Raw genomic sequence first — 23365 nt, forward strand, 5'->3', positions numbered from 1 at the left:
CACTTCAGTAAAGTAACAACTCACTCTCGTTCAAAGCGCATTAGTCACCGCATTTTTATATCCACAAATAATCCAAGAATCTAGACGGGCATAAAATCACGTCAAAGTTCCTTGCTCCTCAGTCAGTGTTGTCAGGTTTTTATTTACTTGTGGTTATAAAAAAATGAGCGTGAATGAACTGAAATAACCACTATATATAGAATTAAAGTGCGGTATTTTTCATTTTTCCACAGAGTACGTTATAATTATAGTAAAAATGGATATGAAATAAAGCCCGGAAAGTGTCGGCTCTTGTAGCGCGCACCCACATGAGCGCGCTGCGCGCACGTAGACACACACACTGTAGTTTTTTGCTTGTCGGTATTGCCCTCCTCTCTGTCTCTAGACTATACACATATATATATATATATATATGTATATATATATATATATATATATATGTATATATATATATATATATACACACATAAATATATATATGTATAGAGTGTCGAAGTCAGTTTCTTTACAAAACTGATGATTTCTGCTTTGAAAAGATCACAAAATATTATTCGAAAGTCCAGAAGACGTGTACTTGGGAGAGCCAGAGCAGCCGTGAGTTCCGTGGAGATGAGAAGGAATCTGCGCTCTAATACACTTATCCAAACAATTAAGGGGTATTTCCGTTTTCAATTGTCTCGCGAGAAATATCCTTTAATTGTAAGGTTAAGGATATCGTGTCGCCTCGTCTTCTTTTTCCTTGGGATCTTCTGTGGAGTGGCAGCGGTCCTCGCATGACGAGCCGAGGCATTTCTGAAGCATGATCTGTTGTGCAGCTTTTCACAAGTTTTGGACGCCCTTCGTTCAATACTACTCGTGTTTTAATTTAAATATGAAGGCTCGTGTCATTTTGCTCCATTTATGAGTTACAGGATACTTCCGCCATACCGCTACGACGTGTTTTTGTGGTGCAGTTAGAAAGTCTAAGCACGAACAAGCATTCACGCTGTACATGGAATGCATTTCACGGGTGTTCTATCACACTCTCACTCTGTATTATGTTTGCTTTAAATATACACAGTGTTCACATTAACGTATTATTAACGCCTTATAACACCGATGCGCTTAACTCCAAGATCCATGAATGGTCACTATGACCACAGTTATTACTGTTATAATTTAATTCTATAAATATTACATTTCATGCAGTAATCCTAATTCTTTTGTTGTGTAACTGTTCCATTTTAAAAATGTTTATCTTCAGAATGTACTCTATGTATACATCACACTCTTTCGATTTCTTGGAACTAATCGCACGTATCGCTGGCTCCTTTGAGGTCCGCTGTGCATCTGAGCAGTTTCTCACACAGCTCTGTCCGCGGTGGAACTGTAAAAAAAAAAGGGCAGTACAGCTACAGTCTTCGCGTTCTTTTTTCACGCGCCATCTCCCGCGTGACTGATCTCCTTTCTCCGGTTCCACTTGTAGGACCCTGGCGCACGTCCACGCGCCGCTCTCGCGCCGTGCCGTCATTCCGTTGCGAGGGTCACTTGTTTTGGTCTCGCGCACCTGCCGGTAGCCTGTGCACGCGGTCAGTGCTATAATTACACCAAATCCGCGCCATTAACCAATGCACTCGTTAAAAATAGATAATGGGGAGAATTTTAATAGTTGAAAAAAAAATCCCTGTAAGTTGTTCGCTTATGTGCTGATTGCTTGCACCTCAGTGTAAGCGAGCAGCATCAAGCGCTTTAGCGCGTGCATTTTATTTCCTGCCGTACGTATCAATACTATACTAAGGTGACCGAGTTTGCCCGGAATCTGCCTGAACGATCCAGCCGCCAGGATCTGAGCTGACCGCTGCCAACGTGTCTATCTCCGGCTCGCGCCGCTCCATCTCTCCAGCTCGCTCCTTCGGGCAGCTCGGCAGTGTAGATAGTCTCTGCAGTCACGTGGTGCGGGAAAGCAGGAGCGAGCGGGCGGGCGAGCTAGTGAGCGAGCGTGTGGGGAGGGGGGTGTTCCTCCTCCGCAGTTTGCAGTTTGTTATGTCTCAGACACCGTGAGCGCCGGAGAGAGTGAGAGCTGCAGAGCGATCGTCTTATTCTCTACATGCCTCAGAAAAGCCAAGAATTGCCCAACCTTTTTTCGCGACTGTTTTCCCCCCTTTCCATTTGCGCATCCCCCCCCCCTCCCCTTTGAATGATTATTATTTTTATAGATATACATACAGCATCGACTTTTTGCCTTAGACATAATAACTGTTACTGTTTTTCGACATTCTGTTATTCCCATATCTGGATCTAACGGACAGCTGCGGGAGCGTGGATGAACTATTGGGGCAAAATCGGAGATGGAATTCCTGCTAACATGCCTTTCCTTTTGGATTTTGCACTGCAATACGGTTCGAGGAGACTCCATCATTCACATCGGTAAGGAACCTGGGCGGCGTGAGACGAGCCGAAGAAGAACAAACAAGCAGAAACAATTCACTCGAATGCATTATTAAATATCGCTGCCGTATCGAAGGCAGCGCCACTGAAATCCTGAGCAGTAGTAAGAGATGAAAGACAGATGAATAGAAATGGGGTTAATGGAAACTATGGAATTATTATTTGGAGTGATTTATTAGCGCGATAACCCTTATGTCACAGACGCGTATAGCACTAGCAGAACTATATGTGTAGAATCATTTTGGAGTGTTTTATGCCCAGCTGCAGGTGGTAATAACGCAAATTCTTGAACTATATTGCCGGATGACTGGCAAAACTACGAAGTTTTGATAATACACAGGCGAAAAGTGCAGCATCTGTAGACGTGACAGACACTCGCAAGCATCAACAGAAAGTGAATGGTATCTTGTTTATTTGAGAAACAATCTGAATGTATGTCTTATTTTGTAAACTAAACCTCTGCGTTTTGGATGATTTGTTACCCCCCCCTCCCCACCTATAAGCCTGGACTTTCTATTGAACGTGAGCGAAATATTAATAAAGGCTATCTCATACATTGAGCAAACGACGACGGGGAAAATCACTGTTCTCCTCATATTTTAATAAAGGGTGCATGATACGTATTCCAACAGGTATATTGAGAATGTGGTTAAAGTGCTGTGGTTTTTGGATCTTTGTGGTTTTGATCCCTTTCATTTTCCGTTCCTTTTTGAATGAATGCGCTGTTTACCCGCGCCACTAAAGCCCATAAATTTTGCCAACTAAATACATTAAAGTTTCCTTCAGATGCTGGCCCCCGTCATATCAGGGAATCAGCATGGTATCCTTTTTTCAAGGGTTAAGGTTTGAATTGAATCTCATGATTTGCTTTGCTGTATTTTTTTTCTTCTACACCTCTTTTGAAGTCTAATTTACAACCACCTCCTCTCTCTTACTTAGCCTCTCTCCTGGCTCACAAACACACACTTACATGATATAAATTACACACAGGCTCACGCGGACTAACGCATGGATGCAGGTGCATCTCAGTTCGTTTCGTTCTAAAGATCCAGATCTTCTGTTCTTGCCTTGGTGCTGATGTTGAGAGAGTTGGTCTTTACGGTATTTGTTTTCATTGCACGTGCACATTGGCCTGCCTGGGACCATCATCACTGTTGAAACTGAATTGAGAAAAATCATACTAAATAGTTGTGAGTTGCAGATGTCCTGCAGTAACCTCTGGCCTTTCTAAAGCCTTCATTTTGGTCACAGTCACGTTTGTTCAACCAAGGTAACACTGCATTTTTGTTACGTTAAAAATCCTGAAAATGATAAAGAGGGTGCGAACACAAGCAGGGGCAGATTTATTGAACAACAACAAAAAAATTCTGTGTGAATCCAGCATCCCAGAAGGGAAATTAAATACACTCAGAGTATCTGAACTGTATGGTTTAGATATGAATCTCTAGAGAGCCACCACAGCATGATTTCTCGCAGCCAAGTTACTGGATTCCTTCCCTACCCTAGATATATGTTAGTTTCCTATTTATAAAGTTGCTGTTTCCACACAGTCATAGTTCATGAAAACCCTCCATCCACATCCTTTCTGGTGTACTTGATCTTTTGGTGCTATGTCCTGCTTTGTTGTGCCGTTGTTGAGATGTTGTATACTTTGGCAAAATGCAATAGTAATGCACCTTCAAGTACCATATCATCATTTAGTTTTAGGAATATGCCAGAAGACTTAAATAAACCTTGGGTATTACCACAACAGGCAGAAGAGAGTCTGTTTTATTGTGTGACTGCTTCATGTCTGTATAGAAATTGTTGACCCAGTATAATGCGAGAGTTTCTTCTTGATAGTTTCATGCTTGGTTGTCTCCATCTGTCACACTGTCACACTCTTAATTTGAAGTCATAAGGCAGTAAGCCAGTTTTAAATAACAATGTGTCAGTATTATTGGCTCCATGTAATAGTTCTTTATTGGGAAGAGGGTAAAAAGGAACAGGTGTTTGGGATGTGTGCCACCACTTTATGAACTATCAGCTGATATTTGAATTGCTGAACTAGAAGTTGATGTGATGCCATTCTATTCTCATCTGCACCTTTTTAAACTTGCTTTTCAGCCATCTGGTCAGAACAAAGGTACTCAGTATTTGTTACTGTATTAAAGTAAGTTGAAAACTGCACTTTAATGGAGTTTTGCATTGATTTTCACCTGTAACCACTACTTTTGCAGAATTCTGCTATAGCATGTTATTCCTGATATATTTATGTATTTCAGTTTGAGTCAAACACAGTTGCTCTTTATAGTCTTGCAGTGTCTCTTGTCTCTTTTGTTTAAATTACAAAAACATGTGACCGATACTGAACAATCCTGGAGTATAATTTTACGCTTTCTGCTTTCAATCTAATAGGGCTGAAATAGTGGCAGATGGTGGTTTATGACAGCATGCTTAGTGACAACATCAGCTGTTTAGATGGAACTTGCCAAAACATGTTTTTCAAACGGAAACACCTGTACTGGATTCCGTGGAGATTTGGAATCCATGATTGACTCCATCTCTGTTACAACATGAGATAACTTAAAAAACGATTAAAACAGTTCAACTCTTTGAGTCACACTGGAGAGTGTAACAGTGCATCTGATGCCATAATGTGGATGCTAAACGTATTTTTCTAGAACCCTAAAAAACAGAAACTTTCTCCGCTGTGAAGGGTGATTATAATTTCCACTGTGACTTACAGTTTAGACACAATTTAGTGGGCTAATATAGGCTATTAGCTTGGTAATGGGTATAAGGTTTGTTCTCTTCAACTTTCTGTATCGAAAATCATTTTGATCTTTTGTTTTATTTTTAAGGGGGGTGCGGTGGGGCAGTGGGTTTGACTGGGGCCTGCTCTTTGGTGGGTCTGGGGTTCGAGTCCTGCTTGGGGTGCCTTGTGGCGGACTGGAATCCTGTCTGGGGTGTGTCCCTTCCCCCCTCAGCCTTGCACCCTGTGTTGCCGGATTAGGCTACGACTTGCCATGACCCGACTCGGGACAAGCGGTTGTGGACATTATGTGTATGTTCTATGGTTTTTGTGTTTTTTCAAATTTCTTTTAATTTGGGAATTCTTTCAGCCACATTCCATGCTTTTGGTACAAACTTGTGCATCATAGAGATGTGCATTTCCTATACTTTTAAACATAACATATTTAAATATGGTTTTAAAGTGTTATGGTAACTTCCTCTCAGTCTTTTCAATAGAAAAAGTAATTATGAGTTTAGCTTTTGGTGACATTACTGTGAGAGACCACACTTAATCCTTGGTGCTTCTGCAGTCACCCCTTTAATTCATTTATGTCTCCTTCCCTTGTTATTAATGTGTTACAGTGAATTCCCTTCTTAAGCCAAAGGACAACAAAGGCTCTTTGATGACCTAGAGAGTGCAGACACGTACATGTCAGAGGGGAACATGTTTTACAGGGTGATGCACTCATTTCAGGCCCCTGACCAACTCTGGTAATTGGAAGGCAAGCTCAGACATTGTAGGTTCAATCTGTTCTCATAGATAACTAATATGAGCACATGTGGCATTCAAATTTCTGCTAAAGAAGGTGAACATACCAAGTTATACAATAATACATGTCTACCTATCTTTTAGTTTACTCCTACGATTGACTGACATGCTGTCTATGGTGTGCCATACATAGATTTGTGCCCTGTGCTTCTGTGATAGGCTCTGGACCACTGTGACCCACACATGCTCAAGTAACTAAGGAAAGTGAGTGAGTCAGTGTTAGTTTACCCTCTTAACCATACTGTGTCTAACATGCAGCCGGCTGAAGATTTTTGTCGTGATTGATTTTTGACACCATGATAACTTATGAATTAATTACCAGTACCTAATAATAATAACAACAACAACAACAACAATAGTAATAATAATAATAATAATAATAAGTTCCAGTTTGGATGTCTGCAAACACAAGACATAACAAAGGAACATTACTGCATTAGTACAATGCACTAGAGACCTCTAGGTGGATATAGCTTTAATAATATCAAATACCTATAAATAGTCCTTTCCCACTCTGTTAGTCATTGTCTGTTATACAAATACAATGTATAAAACCGACCGCAGCAGGCACCATGATTCCTGTTTGGCCCGTGGTATGAAACGAGTTTGACATCTCTGCTCCTACACCATCTGGACCTTTTTTTTTTTGCCCCAAGATATTCAATAAATTTCTAGTTAGTTATGAGGTTGATTATCAGGGTTTTAATTTCCTTAGCTCGATGATGACGCTGATAATATTAGGTGAGTTCCATTTATTTATAATACAGTTATCCCCGGAGTTGCACTTGTTTTGAATATTGGACAACTATTCATGGTGCTGAAATTATCAGAGTAATTGGCTTATCATTCTAGAGTATATTATGATGAATATCTGCTTAACATCTTCTGGTTTGAATGCAACGTTTATAACAGTTTAAACTTAAAATGCTTATCACAGTTGTGCTCACACTTTTTGCGGGATGTATCATAAATCATGGACAGGTGCGGTTTGATCATTACACTGATGAAATGATGAGACAAATTCTGACACAGCCATTGTTCCACCAGGTGCAATATTTGAAGAAAACGCCGTACGGGACGATGAAGTTTTCCAGCTGGCCATCTCAGACCTCAGTCTCAACGATGACATTCTGCAGAGTGAGAAGATCACTCACTCCATAAAGCTCATCGAGCCCAACAACCCCTTCCAGGCGGTGCAGGAAGGTAAGATGATCGCTGTGTCGAGTGATTATTACAGGCTATCAATTCTTCGACTTTTGTCACACATTCCCGCTCAAACCTGCTCAGTTTTTTGTCCCCGGCGTTGGCGACTCTGCCGAATTTATTTACAAGCTTTCTCTGGCGCACAGCAGCAGGCATGCAGGGAGCACTGTCCTGTTGTATCGCCTTTTTTGCCTTTTTGTTAACGTTCACAACACTGCTTTTGGTAATACTCAAAGGTAATAGTCAAACTTCAAAATGCGGGTTTCAGTGCAACGGTCAGAATATGTGTATTCATTGCGCGTGTCAGAAATCAGTTCGTTCTTCTGTGTTCTGTGTTTTGCAAGGTGCGCTGCCTCTCCCCTCCTGGAGGGGTTCACAGACGCAGCTTTTCCTCTGCCAAAGAGTCGTGTGTTCCGTGGAAGGAAAGCTAGGTGGAAGTGTTGAGTCAAGCTGGATTGTGCAGTACTCTACTGCACTGCACTTCTACTGTAATTGACTCTGAGTGGGGAGTACGCAGTTATTTATAAAGAAGAAGTGTAAGGGAGCTGCTTTCTTAGTAATTTTCTGTGCTAATTGTATTTATGTTGATAGTGCAGTCTCGTTTAACACTAATCATTACTTTTAACATATTCGTTTAAGAACTAAATTGTCATTTGCACATGTGAAAGGTTGTGGGTGTTTGGAAAATGGCAGCAAAAAAATTTCATGGTTGGTGACTTGCTGATCTGGTGTTTGCTTTTTTCACATTGCCTTGAATGGTTTTTGTTATTTGATATGTGTGACTGAAAGATGCAGTACTATGTCTTTTCTGGTAAATTTGGGTTTAAATCTGAATATAGGCCTACATACAACAAGGGTCCAGTAAACATGAAATAAAATTCTAGGACGATGGAGAGAAAACAACACTGTCATATAAATCAAGTGTGAGGTATAGTTTTAACCAGCTATCACAGACTGTACTCTTGTAGTCTGCTACATATTTACTGTAGATGCAGAAGTAAAAGCTATCAAATGTTTATTTAAGCCTGCTGCTGCATTGGAGATGACAAACAAGACTGCCAGTGAACAGCAGTAGTCTTGGCAGGTAAGTTTGTTTGTGAAATGCAGTCTACAGTGTTTAGCAGTGTGCATCTGGCATTATCCTTTTGGCTTTGTAAGGGACTCTAAGCTATTCATCCTTGCCTTTCAGCTCTTTTGAATAGTTTCTTTTGCCATGTAGTGCTGTGACAGTTACAATATTCTAGCTCATTCAGTTGTGTGTTTTGTCAAAAGAGGAGACAAAATTTTTGGACTTTTATGAATCTTCTTTTTATCTCACGTTATACTTTATTTTCATTTAACATAATCAAGTAAAGGGGGACATTCATTTATTCCCATTATCAGCATGAATTCCATGCCTCTTTTTAGCAGTGGCCAAGTCTCCAGGGTGTGGATGTATACATCATAACTACTATTTATGGAACACCTTTGTAGTGGGGTGTGTATTCTGACATTGCATCACTGTAGGGTATGGAAAACCAGGTGGTGATTCACACCCATCCATCTCTATGGGGCTTGGTTCCTGGCAGTTAAATAATGGCAAGAAGGAGGCTGTTGATGCCTAGCGTACTGGTTCAAAGGAAGCCAAAAGAGATGCCAAAAAATCATGCCCTCATTGCTGTTGGGTGGAATAAGGTTTGTTTAATGGATATGGCTAAAGCGACCTTGTTATGTTAAATCACCAAAATTGAGTAATTCCTGCTTTATTTATTAATTTATAAAACATGACTACTATATGTATTTTTCTTTCCTTTTTTCCCCTCTGTAGTTATGTTAAATAGAATACATTGTTATGGAATAAGCAAGAGTAAGAATGATGACAGTATATACTGTATATAGCATGTGTGTGTATATGTACACATATTATATATGTAGCATATTTTACCAGGAGTATTTAAAATCTGTGTTGCAAATACATCATGGTTGTGATAGCATGTGAAACTTCACCTGAAAAAAGAAACGTGAAAAATAAATATAAAAATGTGTCAGTGGGATAATTAAATGATTCTTGTTTGCTTGTATGCTTCCAAAACAGTTTAAGACCATGATGTAGTGAAATTAAAAGAACTAGTAAGGAGCAGTAAGTAAGGAATAATGCAGTCATATAAAAATGTCAACCAATGGTTCATTTTACATGTGTAGAAGGAGGACAACATAACTAAAAACTGTAATAATACATAGGTACAAAATTTAAGTCTATGGAAGACTGAATGCAGCTTTTTTTTTAATTATTTTTTTATTTTTTAAACAAAAGATGCACTGCTTGTGTATATATACCACTAATCCATCTTTTTTCAGAAAATTCCTGTAGTAATGTAAGTACAAGAGGAGTATAAGTGAGCTGTTACCATATTATGCTTTCTGGCCTTAATGCTTTTTCTCTTTTTTCAGTCTCGCTGTCCTATCTCTCTTACCACAATCAAATAATAGCAGCAGTGGGTTCCCATTCAGAACATTATCCTTCCTTCATCTTATGAGAAAACATGATCATGTGCTAGGAAAACACATTTCATATCTTTGAGATCGATACAACAGGTTTCCTGGCCATGTAAACTTCTAGTTTATTATATTTTTAAGAGGCTGCATCATTACAGTGGTATTGTGCAGGCTAAAAAAGACTTTAAACAGATGAGGATGTTTCAGTGTGGTGTTACAAGCAAATCAATGCCTGTTGGATGTGTGTAAAAAGAGCTATTTCAATTTAGCTAACACAGACCTTTCTAATGTAAGTTTTTGAATGCTCCCAAAAGCTCTGTTATGCTGTGTAATGTGTGTAAAACATACATTGCAGCAGTAACAACAATCACTGAAGGCATTTGTAGGGGCACTTGTGTTGCTGAACAAGGTTTATTTCTATTATTGTTTCTGTAAATAATTAGCTAAACAAATAAGGAAATGCTGTAAGAAACTGGGAGCTCTTAAATGTGGTAGATGATATATCCTAAAAAGGCAAAGGATTTACCCACATTTCTCTGAACTAGATTAGTGTTGTCTTCTTTGCTGCTATAAAAATTTCAGTTATGACTAGCTAACAATTATGACTATCTAGTCCAAAAAAAAATTCTTAAAAAATGTACTTGCTTACAAATAACCGGGGAGATGTCAGTGAAAGGAGAAGTAGTAACAGACATTAGTCCTTCCATAGAAAAGAAGTGTTTAGGAGAGATTTGGAGTTTCTGTTTCTAAGATAGTGCCCCCCCCGTCTCTTCTGTAATTGGCTAATAAAGAGTGCCCTATACACAGACAGGGTTTAGCTGCAGCTCCTGATATACATTTTCTAGTGCTACCTTTATCAGTAAACTGGAATGCTGCTGGGATAAATAAACCAAGTAGCCATCGTGTGTTGTATTTCAGGTTGTACATATTGAAATGGGACATTCACAGCATTGGCAAGAATATGAACGTCTGCATATACCAAACCATAGGGTTTTCCCAAACTGATAAATACCGATAAAAAACTGATAATGGTTTAGTGCCCTTTAGCATAACTTCTCTGTGGTGCCATTTTGCTTTATCCTGAGTCTGCACATTTTTTGGCTCATGCCATATAAAAATGCAACTACAGTGAATCCTGCAGTTGCATGCAGATGGGCCACCTCACATCTGGGAGGTGCACAGCTGGATAGCTTTTGAAATCTGGCATTTGGTAAACCTGCTTGGCAATACCCACTAAGGATGAGGCTCAACAGTTACATGCCCAGGTGACGGGTTTGCATTCATAGAAGTTGGGCTGTGATCACAGCATCCCCTGAGGCATCAAGCAGTCGCCTAACCGAACTATGACCTCTCTGAAGCGTCCTGGCTTGTGAAGACAGTCCAGCAGTCATCAGTAGGCAGCAAAATTATTCCCAATGTATGGCAACATGCTGCTGTTCATCCTTCTCCACCCTTGCATGACCTGTTATGAGAGCCCTTAGTTAGTTGATTAACTTTGCGATTGGTACATCCTCCATGGGACATTATGGAACTTTTAATCTGAAGTCGTTGAGAAAATGGCCAGTAGAATGGGACATATGTTGCCACCAGAGAGTGAGGTGCTCATTGACAGTCTCTCTTTCCCTTCATTCTTATCAGACATCTAAATGTTAAGGAGAATTTTCCAGTGATATTCAAAATGGTGCTTTTTATGCACATATTCTGCAGACCATAAAAATGACTAAAAAGAATCTATATAATATTTTTTTGTTGTTTTTTTGTGTCTTTTGGAAAACATGACACCCATGGCAACATAGGAAATGTGAACACAGCTGCACATGTCCTCCAATGCGCATGATGTGACATCTGTAAGTTTCTTTTCACTGTACCACCTGCGGGCTTCAAGGAGTGATGTAATTTGTTTTGAGGAATGAGCTACTCACCCCGTTCCACCTACAGCCCTGTAGGCCTCCAGCTGGCTATAGGTGTATAGTTACCCACCTATTGGAACGGAACACAGGGCTAATTTGTGTCCTAGGCCTGTTCTCCACACATGGCTGGTAGTGCCTGGTGTGGAATCAAACCCAGATACTCATTGTAGCGCACACAGCAATTTACTTACTTAGCACTTTAGAGGCCTTTGTCAAAAAGACTTTTACCAGAAGAAATACTTCTGTGTCCTAGATGCCCATGTCAGAGGATGAAAATATTTTTCTGTTACTTGTCAGAGTTGTTTGACAATTACTCAACGGGTCGTGACACGTTCAATTCATCATTTGCTCTTGGCTAGCTTGAGACTTGCACTGCTGTAATCAGGAAAGTGGGGTCACAGCAGGGCTTCAATATCCAATCTCATTTTCACAGTTTCTGTAATTAAGCAACAGAGTTGTAGCCTCATTAATTCTGCATCTAAAATAGGACTCTTTCTATTTTATTAAACTTATTATAGTGCCTGTAAAAATTCACTGTGCCTCTGTTAATTAAAGAAGAGCACAGCAATCCCTGATGGAAGAGGATGACTTTGTGCTGAGCCAGGGGGCAATGGCTGTGCAAAAAGCAACAGTGGAATGTGTTGCTTTTGGGCACTAAGGACCTGTAACCGAACAACAATTTTTAACAAGTGCAAAGGTGACAAACCTGTTATTGTGACAGAATTCTGTTGCTTTGGATGTCAGTACATTGAAATCTGCCGTGCAAGATCTTTTTATCACAGTACTTCTGTAAACAAACCATTTCATTTAGCTTCTATATTTCCAACAAAAATACAGAAATTACTGGTTAAAATCTGTACTGAAGTTTATGACAAAAGTGTTGAAAAGAATCATATTTATAGTTTCTGTGATAAGTTGTTTACATTACTTTCTGCATATTCAAAATTTCCAAAATGTTTTTCATGTATGTGGTAATTATAAACTTCTATGTGATGTGTTTTTAACTAAAATGAGCATTTTCTGAGCTCTATGCACAAGAGCTGATTAAAAAATAAACCAAACATAATTTATCAGCAGAACTAAATCTGAAACTAGGTAGTAAAACTGGTACTGTTGTTGAGCAGGGCTATACTGTAAATGAGCAATTAATATATTTTACATGCTGTTGAGTGTTACATGATTTTCATTGTAACCCAAAATTCCAAAACATTATATTTAGCACAATGTCTCTTTCTGCATGCAGTACAGTATGTGCTATGTAAAAAGAAATATGGAAGATGGAGACATTTGTTTGTGTTCATTGTTTTGCTGTGGCTGCCACCCTGGGGAGCATATCTGGGAGGTATGTGTTCTTTACTTTAAAACACTTGGTTTACTACAGCAGGGCTTATTTGTCCCATTGAACCACCCACAGATGAGTTCTGAAAAGGTTGTGCACCCACATTTCCAAAAACATACCTGCTTGGAACAAGACATTAAAGCTTTGTCTCACTTTATTTGCATGTTTACAACCTCATGTAAAGGGGAAAGAAAGCTTATTTTGTGTGGGCCAGGATTAAGTGGGTTTTGTCACAATATTACATTGTGTCTTACATTGAATTGCAGTTTAAAGGGTCTGCAGAGCTTAGAATCTGTAACAATCGAAACCTCTTCAGCATTTCATTTGAGTTTATAGAAAAGCTACCAAATCACAACATGTTGAGCAGTTCTGCTGTTGATGTCTGAAATGCATTCTGAGACACTTGATACCATTACCAGGAACAACAGTCAGCAGAATCAGAAACTTTGAAATTTGACAAATGTGGTTAGGCAGTTTTCTGCTTGATGACATTAGTGGGGCTGGGTCGTTAGCTGTGATTTTATTTAGTAACCAGTTTCCCGTGGAGGAGGTGCATCCACAAAAGTGTCATTACGTCTGTGACTTCAGCCATCTGTCCTTTAGCTTTGCAAGTCACGATGGATGTTGGTGATTATGAGCTCTGAACCTGGGTCTCTTGATTTCATTTAACCTGAGCTGATCACATTTTCTTTGACTGGAAATTACAATAATGCTTAAATTAGATGCAAAGGGAATCAATCAAATTCACAAATAAGGGAGTGCCATAATACAACAGTGATTTAAAAATAATTCTTCCTTGACATGATATTCTCTGTCTTGAAGGTAAGGCAGTAGGTGCAGTGTATGGAAAATGTAACACATTACCATTGCAACTGAATAATCAGAAATTTTCAAGACACCTGGTTCAGAGATACTGTGAAACCTAATTGACTCACTTGCATTTAGTCAAGAGATGACATAGAAATCATACTGATAACTGATATCAGATCTGATTCTATTGACACAAGTAAGCCATGAGTCAACAGAGTAATTTGCAGTGTTCTGTCTGATTTGCTTTGTGGTACTCAGGCCTTTAGGTCTCCCAGCTGGTGTGTTTTCAGACTTGTCACTACTTCAGCTAAAGCCTTATTTCCTGGTGGGGAATATTCTCCCACACCTTCTATTTAAAGCTAAATGTATAGTAGGTGAGCTGCCTTTCATCTTGGAAGTGTGGTGGAGTGTGTCTTTAGTATTGCCTCCTGAGTGGAGAGAGATCCCCTACTGTACAACTTTGCAGCCTGTTTCTCAAAGCACAGTGCACTTTTTTGCTGAAACCTCCTGAGCATGAGGTGTGTAAAACGAGATTGAATAAAAAAAAATGTGATGCTCATAATCCTCAATAGCATATCTGATGGCATCCTGACCTTCCTCTAAGCCTCACTGATAATTCGACCATGATTCAAGTTGTGTTCTTGTTTTGTTTAAGAGCTCCCACAAATAAAGGTATAGATTAAACAGGTATCTGTTAATGAGTATGAGAAATTCCCACAAGGGCAGCTCCTCGGTGAGACCTTACTCTCAGTGTTCTTTGACAATCCCTCATTCTCACTTTTCACACTGTTACAGCTGCCCTGGTAACTTTAATGTTTGTCTTTGGGGCACCCTGTGGTACTGTTGTGATCCCAAGGTGTCCTTAAATCCTTTCCCCCCACCGCAAGGAAATTTCTTGCAGTCACTTATATTGTTCCATGAGCTACAAGTGCATGTTTCTTACAATTTGGATGCTGATGGTTCTTATCAACCTCATCCTCATTTTCAGTCATCAAGGGCAGTGCAGTTCAGGAAAGTCTCATGAGCCACATCAATACTGAAGGATCTCTCTGTGGTCTCTGATTGCTGATGGAACACCTCAGTCCTCTTGCCTCTTGGTCCTGTAGTACCTCCTTGATGCACTGCAGATAATTTGTGGCTGGTGGTGTCTGGAGTTGATGCTCTTTGTTGTATTCATAAAAGGCTATGGAAAAGTAGCTCAGTTGTGGCTCTGTGGCTGGTATACTGTCCCAGGCCTCTGGGAACATTCTGTGGTTTCTCCGCTGCTTTCCTAACCTCATCTCAGTGCCTCACCTCAGGGTATCCCTGATGACCCAGGGGTTGGACTCTCACTCTTTTTGGAGTGTCGTGAGTGAGTATTTTGAATGTCTGTTGCAGAATTCTCCTGGATACTAAACATAATTGATTTTTTTTGTTCTTGCGGCATATCCTGCAGGCCAATCCTTGAGTTTGCTACAGGGGTGTATGCTTGGAAGGGCAGGCCACCTAGCCCTTCCCAGGTTCTTCTCCTTGGTTGCTCTTGCTTCTTCATGACCACCCCAGGGAGCTGTAGTCTTGGCATTGGGTCGCAGTGCTCCTCAAAGCTTGGTTACTTAGCTGACATCTAGATGACTTCATCAGGTTGCAGAGGGCCTCAGTGCTGATGAAAGTGCTGCATCGTTGTCCCAGGGTTGTTCCGTTAGAATAGATATGTGTAAGGGTCTGGTCCATTTGCCAGAGTATAGTTCTGTTGTGATCTTTGCATTATACATCTTTAAATATTCTGCAAATAAATTCTGAATGTGGAAGAAATTGTTTCAGGATGCAGAGGTCATCTGAATGCAAAATGGTCATCTCAGTTACCAAAAGCATCATTGTGATGATCATTTTAACAATTGAAGCTTTGACTATTTTAGGTTTTCCTTTGTTGTTGGACTCTTGTAATATTCCATTTGAATTATAAATGCTCATTTTCGTTAATGTAGTAAGGTGAAGTTAAGGTTATTTGTAAAATGTTTTTTTTTTAATTTGCTGTTCTGTTTTCCTTATAAGAGCAAGAATTTAACATAGATGTTTGGAGGCTAATCTACACTTACAGAAGTAGTTTCAGGGCAGAGTGCAAAATATAATTCACTGCCCACCATCTGCACTCTTGGTTGTTGAGACTTTTATCAGAGGACTAAGGACATCAGGGAAGACTGGTGTTGTGTGAACTGTAGTCATGAAAACCCAGAAGGCAGGTAAACAAAAATGTGCAATGCTGTCTTATATATTTTAGGTATGCTGGAAGGTAGACTTTGCTCTCCAGAGATTTCAGCTGGTGTCTTTATATAATGTTCAAAGGCACTGTGTGAACAAATCAAATGCAATTTCTGTCTTAGTTTTTGTCAATAGTCCAGAAGTTAAATACTGAAGGTTCTGTGAATTTCATCTAAAATTTCAGCTTTTTCTGTAGGCAAATGTTTCAAATTACTAGGTACATGGCCTGATGATTAAACCATTCAATTAAGGCAAGATTGTCTCATTACATCAGTAGGTAGTCATTATCATGGTCTCGGAGGCTTTTAGTGAGACACAAGGGAAACACAGATGAGCTCTAGCACTTTGCAAGTCTACCTAACCACTGCAAGAAATTGTATGAATTATGAAGGGGCACAGGTGTGAAAGGTAGTGTGGCGAGGATAGTTGATGAGACTGGTGCTAACAGGATTCAAAGTGAATGATTCATTATGGTTCTTGCTAGAAGGCATTCCGTTGCACTCTTAATATTCTGTATATCAATTTATACGAATCTCCCCTGAGTAACACAGTTTTATGTGGCTCTTAGTGTTCAACATCAAGGATTGCGCTGCATCAGTTCATCTGGCCGTGTGTGGACAAGCATTTCTTTGGTTGGTTTGTATAACATTCTTGTCTAAAGTGCAACCGTGATTGTACTATAATTGGTAAGGAGGTGTCAAGGAATGACATGACACCCTTGTCCCTCCCTGGCAGCTTACAATCATAGTTGCATTTTGACAGACAGCATTGGTGTGCAGGTTTGCAGCTTCCTGCCCTGAGGCATGTTGCCCCTTCCTGAGCAGAAAGCCTCAGAAACTTGGAATGACAGTGGCATGACTCTGAACCCATGCAGCCTGAAAACTGCTGGTTGAAGAAGTAATGTCACTGTCTTGTTCCATCTTGTCATGAAAGGGGTGTACACATGATGGGAAGGGCAGCCTCTACTGCCCTATGTAAAACCCTTTAAATACACTGCCTGCCCCAAAGAATCCATCTGTCTGTTCTACTTCGGAGGAGTTTTTATGTTTTCATTATATGTCCTTGTTATTTAAATAGTTCACAGGGGACAGTGGAGAATTTGTGATGTCCTTTGAAGCACAAGTAACTTAATAAAGGGAATAAAGAAATGTCAAATCACAGCATTTATTGAGCAACATGGATGCAACCCCCACAGTATTGCACTGTTCATGCTGAAAGGGAGACATGGTGCTCCTCAGACATTTGCATTAGCTACAGTCATGCCTGCTGTTTGTTCACTCAGCGTCTGAAGTATACTCAGAGAGTTGGGCTGGTGGTTTGTTAGGAGCCTGTCAAAGGCACTTTTGACGTAAAGTATATCGGAAGGATTTTGCATGCTGTTCTCAGCATATCGATAGATGATTGAGCCACAAGGTAAATAAACAGCTTGTTTTTGGTGTGCCAGTAGTTCTTCAGATATCACTCATTTCTATGGTAGGAATCTCAGAGGTAATTTACACTTGAAAAAAAAAAACTTTAAAGGAAAATATAGTGTTGGTATTGGTCTGGCAATATGCCAAAACTGAGCAAAGCAATACATGTACTCACTGTTCAAGAAATGCAGAATTTTGAAATCTAAAATATGCTGCAATTTATAATTTTTTTCCTAAATGTATCTAACTGTTTTCTCTGCTTCAAGGTTGCCCAGTTAGCCTATTGCACCTTTAAGTAAAAGGGATTAGAATTCACTAACTGTAACTGAATGTTTGATAGAAAACAGAAATTAATGCAAGAAAGCTAAGAATCATTCAGAGCCCTCTAAACATATAATATTAAATAGACAAATTGTCCAGTTCTCTGTAATTTTCAACCTTGAATGTTATATTTTCACACATGTACAAATGATTGTAGGTGAAGAACTATCTATAAAATGTTTTAACATTATTACTTTCCTTCCTGTTCTTTCTTTTTCTTTTTTCTTTTTAATTTGGTCGTCAGAAAGCCACTCAAACACACAGGCTCTTGTTTTCTCTGTTGCAAGTCTGCAAATGGTTGGCATGGAAACGGTTCCCAGTGTGACTGATCAGTGTGGTCTGCACTTGTTGCATAAATTCTACAGTGCGTACTCTGCTCTCTGAGCGGGTCTCAGAAACGGGGGGAGACGGGCATAGAGCTAGAGAGGGAAATGGAGATGGTTGTGTGATATCTCATTTGGGGTTCTTGAGCTGTAGTTTATCTAGTTTAAGAGCTAAATGTCATATCATCAGACTGCAGGGGGTTTATTCATATGAAACTTTTTCAGCCCCCTCCCTAAGAAATTGCAGAAGATTAAAGCCAGAGTAATTGTCAAGTTTGATTACGTTGTTCTTATATATGTCAGGTATTTTTTTCTTATGATTGTTTGTTTGAGTTCAGAAGGAGTTAAAGTTCTTTTAAAGACTGAATGAACATAGTGAAGGACTGATAACATTGGACATTTATTTTACTTTAATGTGAACTGACGAACATGTAGTTATAAGTGAATGATTCTAGGTATTACCTGGAACTGTGTATAACAAGACCACCATGCTAAAAATCCAAGTTTGGGAAATGACACCCCACAATAGCTCCCCAGATTGTCAGTACAGTGTTGGTATATTTACAGTATATTGAGATGTTTTTTTCTTAAAACTCAAAGTAACTGATGGCTTTAAGCAATGTCACATCTGCCATTTCAAAATACAGAACAGGTGATGTTATTACATTATGTTACCTGGTATTTCTAATACTCCCACAACTCCCTGCCCACAATGTAACATCCTTAAAATTTCTTAGAGGAAATACTCTTGATATACATAGCTGTGAAAATGTATTTTATGTATTTTAACAGCCTTTCAGTGTTAGGTTTGATGAGATCTTTTTGTCAGTTCTAGTATTTTAATGGGACCTGAGAGAGAATGATGTCATGATTGATTTTGTTATTTCTGTCGTGTGGATTATAATGAAATGTGCAGCTGTAGGTGTGAAAAAGTAATTTAAGAGACCGCTTAGTCTGCTGTCTGTATAATCAGCCTTGTTGCATATCATTTTCAACCAATTAACCCCTTACTAACAAAAGTTGATCTCTCAAGCTGACGTATGGTGTAAATGTTCATGCACCTTGACTTTATGATCATACCCAGATAAGCATTCACATAGCTGCTACTCCTATATTGTATTTAAATGTTTGTGTACCCTTTAAAAAATGTAGGAAGGTGATCAGGATTAGTCTGTCCTGAGTTTAGTGCACCTATTGTGCGATAAACATCAGTGCATAAAGTGGAAAGAGACAAACTAGGTTTACTTAATCACATGTCTGCAGCTATATCTTTCTTTCTCCTAATGTAATATACAAATTGTATTTTCTCTGAGATGTACGTTGCTTTGGAAAAAAGCATCTGCTAAATGAATAAATGTAAGTGTAAATGGAAGTTGCCAAAACAGAACTTCATAGAGTCACATCAGTCCATGCACAAAAGCAATATTGAAGACTTCTGCAGGTCTCAGGTGAAAAGTTGCCTAAGCTTATCAGTCAGGTCAGGGTTATGCAGCCATTTCTAAAGCTAGGAATCTCCATCAAACCATGGTCAGAGCTGTATTGTTCAAATGGAGAAACTCTGCAACAGTGGTGAATCTACCTCAGAGTGTCTGTCCTGTCAAAATCTCTCCACAAACAAGACGTAAAATTATTAATGACCTCAAAAGAAGCCTAGAACAACATCCAGGGAACTGCACAGCTCTCTTAATTCATCTCAAGTCAGTGTTCGTGAATCCGCAATAAGACAGACACTGAGTCAAAAATGGGATATGCATGAGAGAGTGGCGAGGTGGTAACCACTGCTCACTAAAAAGAACGTGAAAGATTGTCTACAGTTTTACCATAAAGGACCTGGATGTCTTTCAAACTTTGTGTTCTGTGGAGTGATTAATCAAAAGCAGAACTTTTGATGACATAGATTGTTTTTCCTGGTTACACCTGTAAAAAAACCAAATACCAAATTTCAGTGTAAAATTCTTGTGCCGGCTGTTAAGGATGGTGGCGGCAATGTGATGGTCTGCGGATGTTTTGCTGCCACAGGTCCTGAGCACTTTGCTGTCATTGAAACGTTATCATGATGGTTTGTATCAGAAGATTCTAAATGAAAATATCAGACCATCAGTCTGTGATTTAAAGCTGAAACATAGCTGTGTCATGCAGCAAGACGACGGTCCCAAACATACAACCGCTTTAACGTCAGAATGGCCGACCAAATCTAAACCGAAGTCACGAAAGGGCATGGTCAGTCTGGACGTGAATCTGATCAAGATGTGCAGAGACCAGGAAAGAACTGATCATGCAAGAATACCTGCAAATGTTGCTGTGCTAACTCAGTTCTGCATTTTGGAGTGGGACACAATTTCTGCGCATCAATGGGAGCCCCTGGTCAACAGCTACAAGAAGTGTTTAGTTGTAACCATGCACCTAAAGGTGGCACAGCCAGTTATTCACTGTCAAGGTGCAATTACTTTTTTATACCTTTCATACACCTATGATTGCACCTTTAATTTTCATCCACAAAAAGGAAACAAAAAGGTCAATACTGATGTCACTTTTTCCTTTCTTGAATTCCATTCATATACTATTACAACTGACTAAAAGATCTGATCAAATTTAATGCATCGAATTTAATGCATCAAATTTAATGTAAATCAGTTGCAAGAACAGAGAACATTTAAAAAGTGGCAAATACTTTTTACAGCACTGCAGATATGACACATATACAGTACATAATACAGTATATAGATGTTGACAAGCATATCAGCTGCCTTAGTGTTGCCTTAGGCATTAACCTTATATTTCACTGATTTGACTTCTTTACCTACCTGACCTATGGGACAGCTGGTAGCATAGTGGTTAGATTTGCTACCTTTGTTTGCAGGTTAGATTCTCACCTCTATTTGTAGTACTCTTGAGTAAGGTTCTTACCCTAAATCGTGCCAGTGAAATTTGGCCAGCTATTCAGACAGGTAAATAATTGTAAGTATCTTAACTCTGTGTATGTCGCTTTGGAGAAGAGCATCAACTAAATGAATAAATACCGTATTTCTCCTAATTACCGCGCCTGGGCGCGTCGCAAATTACAGGCAGGGCGCATCTAATTGAGGCCTGATTGTGCAAATTATGAAGTTTGCCTAATTCTCCCTAGCATGTAGCACGTGGTAACCATGCGGCCTGAGTGATGTCATTTTGTAAACACGGGTTAAATATGGCAAGCAAAAAGTCGTATACAGCTGCTTTTAAGTTGAAGGTTATTGCAGTTGCTGAAAAAAAAAGGGAAAACATTTCCCTGCAAAAGCTTTCAGTGTTCACCGTCGGCGAGTGCAAGATTGGTGCCAGGACAAGACACAATTACAAAACGCATCTACATCTGAGAAGAGAAAGTCAGGAGCTGGTCGGCCCTTCAGATATGAAGATATTGAAACTTCTCTGATAAACTGGTTTGAGGAACGGCGTCAATGTGGGGTTCGAGTCACCGACGTTGAAAGCGACAAACATTAGGCGTTGGCGTTTGCATGGATTTTTTTTTGGCCAGACAGCTTGAAATCCGTTGTAGTTGTTAAAAAGAAAACTGCGTTCTCTAAATTAAGGTTTAATCGTTGATCATTTTCAAGAAGCTAAAGTTTTACGTATACGTGCACAAAGATATTAAAAATCAACATAATCAGCAGAAAAATATTAGCCGCGCCCTGGCTTATCGGGTGGAGGTGCTACTGTTAGAGCGGGAGCGTCAAATAGGAGAAATACGGTATAATGTTATAGTTATAGAATATTTTCTAGTTCTTAAATACTGCAGTTTTTGTTCAATCTAAAAAGAGGGCCCATTGACTTTATACGTTTTATTGCCTTTTGCTGAGATATTTTGGAGACTTTACCTAAAAATTTCAAATTTAACCAAGGCAGACCCACTTTGGGCTCTACTTTTCTTGAAAGTGTTTGACTTTGCTGCTTACAATGCTTTGTGTCCCATTATTTTCCTTTGATCAACTTAGCATAAAGAGAGACTATTAGCAGTCCATTTTCTTCTATTCCCTGCTGCACAATTAATGAAATTATGAATTGTACCTGGTGATTCATGATTCCTTGCTGCACTATCTGACTGTTTTGATATGTTTTTATGTTGGATCCTGAACTATGTGTTGGCTGCTGGTCCGCAGCCTGGCTGTTCAAGTAGAAGACCCGCCGGTGAGAGTTGCGGATGGTTGTAAGTCTCGATGCACTGCAGTCCCTCATGTAGGAGTGTGCAGAGTGAAGGGATTTTATGCAGTGTATGAAACTGAATCCTGCTTGTTGGAATGGTCTCCCATGCCTGGAAAGTTATCCTAAAGCCCTGTAAATGACTCTGTGACAAGCTTCAGGGTCTGTCCCTGTCATAAATGGGCAACAAATTTTCTGTCATACACATGACTTTATATACTATTCAAGAACTGCAAACTGAATAAACAGGATTTGCAGATCCCAAAAGGATTAAAAAATTTTGTAAGCTTTGTTTTATTCTCGACAAAGTTGGTCATGCTTGGTGCAAACTGCTTCACCTGTCCCTAGGCCATATGATGTAGAATCTGGACTGCGTTAGCAGAACTCCAACCACAGGGAGGATTTCAGCTGTAATGCTTTCTAAAGCTGGCAGCTCAGGTAATCTGGATGACCGCACAAAGCATGCTGGAATTTCAGTAGCCAGCACACCGAGGAGTTATTATATAACTGATGATGCTTAGCATGCGTGTGTGTGTGTGCTCCTGTGAGTCTACACTAGTTCAGAGCCCGTTCGATTTTAAGATAATCAGCACAATTGTAGCTTTGGATTGGTTGTTCCACTAGATGGGTAAATGATCTCATTTAAGGCCAATTATGCTCCTGGCTGGGGGCCTTCAGGCTTGCAGTGATCTGAAAAAATGGAATAATCGAAGAGGCTGATTTGTGCCAGCTTGCCAGTGAGTTGTGATTCTCTATCACAGATCCATTCTCTACCTGGAGTGTGTCAGTTGAGGTCTCAGGGTCGTGCCCCGATACCATGTGACCGTCCTTGCTACGTAATTTTCCTCTGTGTTCAGAGCAGTGCAGTATGAATTTTACATTGTTTATTGCTGGTTGCACGTTCACTGCCTATCTGATATTACTTGCTTCACAGAAATGCAACTGCTAAGGAGTTATTACTTTCTCAGTGAAGATGTTTTTCTGTCAAACAAACTTGCAGCTATGAAGTCCATCTTGTAAAACACCCAAACACATCCTGCCACCCAGTGAAATTCTGTAGTGTGCCCTGTAGTTTTCCTCCTTATTTGGAACTCCCCTGTGTACCAGTACCCACATGGATTCAGTGAGAATGAAAAGTGTGTTCATATTGACTTTGATCAAAGACCAGTTCCTATTATATGCTTTCT

At 39.6% G+C, this 23365-nt stretch overlaps 1 protein-coding gene across 1 annotated transcript in view; it reads left to right on the forward strand.

The window, feature by feature from the left end:
- Window positions 1-1948: 1948 nt before the first annotated feature.
- grid1b (glutamate receptor, ionotropic, delta 1b) overlaps window positions 1949-23365 on the forward strand; it is a 253875-nt gene continuing 232458 nt past the window's right edge. Inside the window, 2 exon segments of the mRNA XM_018761291.2 lie at window positions 1949-2406; window positions 7019-7174. Of these exon segments, the coding sequence (XP_018616807.1) occupies window positions 2328-2406; window positions 7019-7174 (235 nt within the window). The 5' untranslated portion in view covers window positions 1949-2327.

The sequence above is a fragment of the Scleropages formosus genome, chromosome 24, assembly GCF_900964775.1.
Source record: "Scleropages formosus chromosome 24, fSclFor1.1, whole genome shotgun sequence".
Classification (NCBI taxonomy): Eukaryota; Metazoa; Chordata; class Actinopteri; order Osteoglossiformes; family Osteoglossidae; genus Scleropages; species Scleropages formosus.